The sequence below is a fragment of the Juglans microcarpa x Juglans regia genome, chromosome 2S (genome assembly GCF_004785595.1).
Source record: "Juglans microcarpa x Juglans regia isolate MS1-56 chromosome 2S, Jm3101_v1.0, whole genome shotgun sequence".
Classification (NCBI taxonomy): domain Eukaryota; kingdom Viridiplantae; phylum Streptophyta; class Magnoliopsida; order Fagales; family Juglandaceae; genus Juglans; species Juglans microcarpa x Juglans regia.
Window position 1 is genome coordinate 2487622 of NC_054597.1, and position 7916 is coordinate 2495537.

The window sequence follows — 7916 nt, forward strand, 5'->3', positions numbered from 1 at the left end:
GTCAAACTAGGAAAAGTAATTGGCAGGCAGCCTATTTGGACCCAGTTTTACATACAATTCCTCTCATTTACACTCGCAAGTAAATGAGATTGATTACTGATCAGTGTGATGACCATTTTCAGAGCAGGCAGCAGCCTCTATAGACTCACTCCCCTGTTTATGGAGTTGACCAGCTCCTGTGAACTCGTAAATGCTATGAAATTAGCCAAAAAACTAGAATTTGAGACAGTCAACAGCCCTGAAAAGGTTGGTTAATATATTCAGCAATATTTTCATGCGCTACACATCTCTCAAACACAACAATCAGTTCATCGACCATCAATCTTGACTGTCGAAATAAGATGCTATTAGAATGAGTGTTAGGGTAAAAAAAACCAAGCTTCACCTTCTACCTCTGGCCATGGGACGCTGCATTTCTCTTATTAAGTAGCATTTACAAACAATACTGCAAGGGATAGTTTCCGGACTGGTATCGGTCGGCTTTGGATTTTGCCCTCTGAGAACAAGGTCAGTATCCCAATATGTTAGGACCATCTCACTTCCTACATCTGTCAAGCAAGTATAAAAGTGCCGCCATTGGCCTATAGTTCGCTCCCAACAATGGGATAAAGAAATGCGCTGAGTAAGTGGGCAGAATTTCCAGAACAGTAAGGAAGAGAGGCATCCTACAAGCACCATGTCATACAAAAATAATGAGGAAAGAATATGCCAACACGGCAACTAAATCATCTGGCTGGAGAACATGTGGGAGGTTGCCCAAACATCTGTTTCAACGCTCCATTAAAGCTGTTTCAGTTTCTGACAGTGGAGCTGTGACACAATGGAACAGACTTTCAGAACAATGAAATCTCTAAATGGGAAATAATTCGGACAAGTTTTCCTCGCTAAAGTTAGGCTCTGTAAAGAATGGGAAAGAAATGTTAGTTTTGTTCGTTTATTGTTTTTGTTTTTGTTTTTGAAGGGGCAGTGGTTCTAACAGGATCACAGTACAATACATGCATATTACATGCAAAAAGTAAGGCATTCAGTATTAGAATGAGCTGAACTAATGATAAATCCACACGTAAATGCCTGCTACTGGAACAGTTTGTGGCCAAAACAACATACCAAGTAAGTCTTCATAAGAATCTGCTAACAGTGATGTGTCCATTAGCAAAGGAGGCGAGAACACCTGCTCCTGAGACTCTTCAAAGTCATAAAACCACCTTTGTGCATCAGAAGCTGCACAATTTGAATCGCTAACAGAGAGAATCCCACTTACGCTGTCATATTCATTGAGTGAATCCAAATCATTTAACATGTCAGGAAATTCATCATACTTGCTCTTGACACTACCATCAGAAGCTCGATTCTCAAGCAGACATTTGTCTGCTTGAGATACAAACAACCTTTTACTCCTAAAAGAAGACGCTTTGTTTTCCAGGCCCAGATGAGAAAATCCAGTTGTTGAAAGAGGTACAAAGAAGTGCTCAGAGCTTTCATCAGAATGACTGTCTCGTAACGATTCTGAATTGCATGACCTCATTGATAGAGCAGCTTCTCTTACAGATCTCTTCAAGTTCTGAACATAAGCATTATCACTATCTGCAAAAACATCCACATTTAGAATCAAAACCACAATATGTCTAAAGTTGTTTACAAACAAAGGTCTGTTCCTAATAGGTAATAGAATGCCTAAAAAGCTAATAAGCATGTATTTCATAGGGGCATGAATGGAGAAGCAGAGCAGATGGAGTAACCTTGAGGTGTATTTTCAATTAGATTCCTTGCAAGAGGCTGGTCAAGAAATTTCCTTTCAGAAAAATTTTCGATTTGATTTGTCTGATGAGCTGAAGTGTTTCTTTTTTGCATATTTCCACCTTTTCCAGAAGAATTTAGTGTCAAGCTAAACAACTGTGGGAGCTTTAAAGCAGGAGGACTGGCTGAGACCTTGTCAAGCAGCACGGTGGACATTTTCGTAGTCACCTCAGCAACATCATCAGAACTATTTTCCTGAATATTCCAGAAGATTAAAATAAAAAAATAAAAATTACTATTAGTTATATAGGTAAATTATCAAGGTTGGATAAATTAAAGTAGGTGCAGAGCTTTTCACAATATACGTCACTCATTGAAGAATTACCGATGTTAAAAAAAATTACCAATGTCCTTCCACTGCTTTGAGCCTGAATGGGTGAGATTGATTGGCCATGATGTCTGGTCATAGGAGGCAAAGTGGAGGATATACTCTGAACTTTCTCTGTACACTCTGATATTGACTTTTGTATAGCTGGAGCGACTTCCTTCAGTTGGTTAATGAGCACCTGCACGTGGAGTATTTGAAGAGAAAGTCTAAATTGGTAATAAAAAATCAGGAGAGATGCATATATCCCTCTATCCCACAGTTGTATTTCTTTGATCAATTGTGTCCTATTACAGTTCACCATCGAAAAAGAGAAGTATTATAAACATTCACTTTCTTACATTATGTTCTACTCCCAACATTGCTACAAATACATAATAAAATAAAAAAGCTTAATGAATTGGACATCAATGATAGAATAACGATTCCAAATTATTAAAAACAAAAAAGGAAAACAGTGAGGCGCAAAACACAGATTGCTTCTTCCCAAGAAGTGGACTCCTACAAAGAAAGCACTCTTTTAAGGCACAAGCTTCTCTATGCTCATAAACCAAAAAAGAAAAACGTTACCAGCCATCTAAGGTTCTAAATGTAAATTGCAAAGGACAAAATAACTTGCCAGGTAATATGCATTTCATATCTTCACCTTGACTAAGAAGTTCCACTAATCAATTATAAATTCGGGTTCAAGGAAGAACTAAGGCATCATGACATCAAATATGCATCGAGAAAGAATAGCATTGAGAACATAAGCATATGTATTACAAGCCATCTTCACCTCAACTAAGAAGTTCCGCTAAACCTTATAAATCCAAGTCGAAGGAAGAACTAAGGCATCATTACATCAAATACACATCGAGAAAGAATAGCATGGAGAACAGGTGTGCACGCATACCTGAAAGCTAGCTAAGTGTTGCTGATGCTCGGAAAGAGTTGCAGCCAATGACTCTGCATGGCCACTTGTACCACCATCCTGTGTGCTTCGTAAGATTTCTGGACCCTCTCCATTATTAGCTTTTGCCTATTGAACAAACATTAAAATGGCAATATTTCAGTTAAAAGCAAATTAACATCTTATTTCACAACTAGCAACAGAATATAACCAACTCATTGGGATGGTGTTCACCAAATTAATCTTTTTTAGAAAATGATTTTTTGGATACCAGAGGCCTATCATATTTACATACCAAACTATTATGTATGGTACATCAAAGAATGGAATCTTCCAAGTTCAGACAAGAGGCCTTTTTGGTCCACTCTGGAAAATATCTCCATCAATAACAAAATTGAGTGAGCCAATCTCATTCACCATTAAATCTCCAAGGGGTGCCAAATTCGATGATGCAGTCCAAACGTGCAGATTAATACTAAAAAAAAAGACTTCTATAAAGCGTATACCTAAGCGTATTCCTAGAGAGTTTTACATAACATAAATGAGAAAGAGAATGTGTACAACGGAGGCAGGCTTGAGTGGGTGTCGCCATAAAAACAAAGCAGTGGCTAATAAAGAATTTTCCATTGTGGTAAACTACTTGAATAAAGAAAACAGCATACCAGATGAAGTGACTGCTTATGAATACGCTGTAAGGCATGTGTCCACCGCCTGATGATTTCAGCCACATCAACGGTGGGCTGGGCTCTTCCACTTCTATCATCTACTCGAGAAAGCATTTCATCATTTACTTGTGAATGGGATGAATCTGCATTCTTCTTCAGTCTTCCCCTATTTACGTTGACATATGATCCATCACCCTGCTCTTTGTCATCCATCCATGTTGAAGGTAGGTCACCAGGTTCAACAGATAAGGCATCTGAATAAGGAACTTGAGAACTCTGATCCATAGCTGCAAGCAAAGATGATCCTGCGATGCGGTACCTGAAAAGGGAAACTTTATGGATGAGTAGGTAAGTTGGAGAAAAGGGGGATCTATGAGATAGACTAGAAAGATGTGGGATGCTTAATTACCTATGCTCACGGTGAGCTATCAAGTCCTCAATAGGGCCCGAAGCAAGAACTTCATGTTGACCTGTACATGAATGTGATGAGCTTTAAGGTGATCAGAGAATAATTCTGAGAAAGAAGGTAGAGTAAGAGCCAAAAGGAAAAACAGAAAATTCTCAATTCTTCTTGTTCATTCAGAAGCCAAGAAAAAAAAAAGATTGTTTCCCAACACAAATGTCAGCCTACATGTAAAGATAGTTCACCCCATCTTCCAGTTATTCCCATGTCCTTTCAGCCAAAACATTGATGATAAAACCAACCTCAGAAAGCCTCCAGATAAATATGATAACAAACAATAATAACCTCATACAGAGACTACAAATAAAATAATTACGAGAAGAGATTGAAATATTATGACCAAGACCGCCTTCTTAAACTAGGATCTCCAGCTCAACTCACACGTCAACAGGCACAAAATACTTAAGAATGTATCATTGTAGTTTCCACTAAGTGTACGAAGAAGATGATATGAAACAATAACTTTTAAAAAAAAAGGACAATAACCAAATTTTTATTAGCAACAAACTCTCCCCAGCAGCATATAACTCTGACCGCTATTCTAGATCTAGATCTAGAAAGAAGGAAACGCAATTAATGGAAGGAATACAATTTTGAAGATGTAAGGATTAATCCTTCTATACGTGGTATAAATTGCTAAACGATATGGATAAACTTCTTCAAGAAATTAACGACCCAATGATATAATTCTAATTTTCTTACTAATATCAGAAAGAGCTACAATTCTACGGTACTTACTTTTTCGAGCTAATATAGAATCCCACAAGCGAGTAGCCTTTGAAACTAAATGGGAATTCTGGCTTGAACTAGATACAAGGTCATCCCAGAGTTCCCCTTCCAACTTCACTTTATTCCTCAAGTCATGCAGTTTTTCCAGCTCTTGCTGTAAATAAGCCTAAGTCCAAGTTTTCCACGAAAAAACGTTAAGGATAAAATCTAAAGCAGCATGCAAAAAGAAGATATATTTCTAGTTATTAAACAACAGCCCACTCCAAGAATGTGAATGAGGTTGGATATACCTCTTCAGCACAAAGACCACGAAACTCTGCAGTCATTTCATGAGCCAAATTGGACCACATGGCCTGTCGTTGTACCGCGGTTTCTGCATTCTTAAGAAACCTCCTCCGTTCAAGTGCTATTCTTGCCTGTTGAAAACATGAGACTCAGATTACTGCTATTGAATGTTGAGTAGAAGCTAACAAGAGAATAAAGTAAAAATATTTTCTTTTCTTTTCTTTTTTTTTAAAAAAAAAAAAAGGAGAGATCCAACGCCTACAGTACAATGCATATCTTGAGCACACGTGCAACTACATTATTCGTTATCTGCCCTTTTATATCAATTGAAAATAAATCAACAAAGGGCTATAATGTTAGAACAGAGAAAATAAGATCTCCAAAAGAAGAATGAGGAGAAACGAGAGGTCTGAATGTATTTCTTTTTTAACCATGTCAAATACCTCATTATGACACAAACCCCACAGGAATATAGCCATACGAATTTCGTCAATTCAGAGACTACCACTCCGGATACCCGCTATCACTGCCTTCAAGTAGTTCATGTTGTGATGAAAAACAAAAAATAAAAAAATAAAAAACAGTAGTACCTTTGTTACAGGAAGTAGTGTGGCTGCATGTGAAAAGGCTACATCTGTCAATGATGCAGGCAGTGGATTAGAGGCTAAATCAGCTGCAAAAGTTCGCCTATGAACCTCTCGCAGGGCATGCAAAGAAAGCTGCCACAACAGCTCAACAAACCTGCAATTAACGAGTGAAGCTTATGATCTATTTCACTTGTATCCAAAGCTACCATTATAGAAACACAAATTTAAGCACTTTAAAGTTCTCAAAGTATATTATACCAAAACAGAGGCATGAGTGTCTATGTGCTTGTTCGCAAGCATCTTGAAACACAAATTTAAGCACTTTAAAGTTCTCAAAGTATATTATACCAAAACAGAGGCATGAGTGTCTATGTGCTTGTTCGCAAGCATCTTGAATAATGAGATTGGGGCTTTCTCGCAAAAAGTTACTAAACAACAATTTAGTACAAACTAAAAAGTGATCATCCAACCTCATCCATTGGGTTATTCAAGGGACCAAAGAAACTCTCTTATGACTGCTTCAAATCATAAATGAGTATCTGGCATAATTCCCATACGTGGCCTCGGCTGTTATTTCTCACTTCAATGCCAAAACAGCAGCCTCTTCTTAATTAAGAAGATGATCTAGTTAAGTTAGAGAAACTTGCAAATCGTAAAATTTTATCTGGGACCAAAACCAAAACTTCCACTTAATTGAACCTAATACAACCATCTGGATAAGCCGCGATCGGTAAAACAGCGTAAAGAATATAAACCTTCGACTTTTACTTCCATATGCTTTTACTTTCCTCAGTTTTCTCACCAGCCAACAGCAATTCTACTAAATCCGAACTTGACTTCAAAGCAGAATGCGTACAGAAACCATAAAAAACAAAAAGCATCACCAACTAACCTCGGTCCGCAACACGTGGCGAGCGAGGAAACCCTCGAATTGCTCCTCGGAAGCGCACCTTGAGATTCGAGTTCGCTAATTATCCCTTGCACAACCTAAGGCAACCAATATCCGAGAAATATGTCAGATTCCAAACAAAATAATGCAAAAAAAAAAAAAAAAATCTAGTAAAAGAATAACAGCATCCAGCTTTCGTTACCTTTCGGAAATCCCTCGATTGCGCGGAGTCGAAGATTGGCCATACCTTATCGAAATCCTGGAAAGATCCCCGAAAAAATTAGAGAAGCCGAGACAAAAACAAAGCAGATCGAAGTAGCCAATAAATACATATATGAGAATAGCAGATGTGGGTAGCAGTGTGAGAGGCAGATGGTACTTTGGCGGATTGAATTGGGCCACGGAGGGAGGAGAGGATGAAGTAGAGGAGCTGCTCGCCCAGTTTGGGGTTGGAGTGGCGGAAGAGTCCGACGCGAGGAGTGCCGTTGGAGCCTCCGACTCCGATAACAGCCGGATCCAGCCCTAACAGCGAGCAGTTAGTGTACATTGCACTCTCCAACTCTATCTCTCTCTCTTTTTCTCTGTCCATCGTCATCACCTTCACCTTCACCGCCAACCTCACTCTCTCTCTCACTCTCTCTCTATCTCGGTGTCTTCTCTGCGTTCTGGTTGGGTTTTGATTGGAGCTTTTGTGAAACGAAGGTTCTTGGGGAACTGGGTAATTTCAAAAGTCGAACCACCATTTGAACAGAGAGGGGCGAGTTTTTAAATGTTTGGAAAATTATAGGGACGATCTTGAATTCCTTGTTTTGCTTGCTGGCTTTGTTGCATCTTACGATGAAAAATTCGACGTATTTTAAATAATTATCGTTTAAATATGTCACCTTGTCACGTTAATATATGTAATTTAAATTTATGATGAAAAGTTTCATTTTTCTTTAAAATATATCACATCATCATTTTTCTTTAAAATATATCACATCAATACGAATGATTGATAATATTATTATTTCTTAAAAAAAAACATAATTAAAATTGAATACTACTGTTACTTTTTTTACAAAAAATTCTATTTATATTGTATACGCAAATATTTTATTAAATAGAAAAATTTATCATTTTAATAAGGATATTATTATGATTTTAAAAAATTTTAAAGATAAAATTGACTAAACTTGTACTTACAATCCTCATTTAGAAACTATACGTAACGTTACTTTTTTTTACATAAATAATATTACATATAGCTTTAAAGTATGTAGTCCTCACGTACTCTCTTTATAA

The 7916-nt window shown here is 37.5% G+C and overlaps 1 protein-coding gene across 1 annotated transcript; it reads right to left on the bottom strand.

Annotated features, from left to right (window-relative positions):
* Positions 1–235: 235 nt before the first annotated feature.
* On the bottom strand, positions 236–7415 carry LOC121252009 (AUGMIN subunit 6-like). Its single transcript, XM_041151456.1, has 13 exons — positions 7012–7415; positions 6835–6891; positions 6636–6730; positions 5747–5897; positions 5162–5287; positions 4881–5037; positions 4089–4149; positions 3677–3998; positions 3018–3143; positions 2142–2303; positions 1740–1992; positions 1108–1584; positions 236–810 (listed from the first exon to the last, which is right to left on the bottom strand). The coding sequence occupies exons 1-13, from the start codon at positions 7225–7227 to the stop codon at positions 770–772; spliced, it is 2244 nt and encodes a 747-aa protein (XP_041007390.1). The 5' UTR covers positions 7228–7415; the 3' UTR covers positions 236–769.
* Positions 7416–7916: the final 501 nt, after the last annotated feature.

Excerpts from the sequence above, each read along its gene's own strand:
- LOC121252009 (XM_041151456.1), bottom strand. The coding sequence starts at position 7,227 with ATGACGATGGACAGAGAAAAAGAGAGAGAGATAGAGTTGGAGAGTGCA. Across the intron at positions 3,144-3,676 it reads ATAAGCAGTCACTTCATCTG|GCAAAAGCTAATAATGGAGA; the intron begins GTATGCTGTTTT and ends TTTGTTCAATAG. Across the intron at positions 811-1,107 it reads TTCTTATGAAGACTTACTTG|CTCCACTGTCAGAAACTGAA; the intron begins GTATGTTGTTTT and ends ATTGTGTCACAG.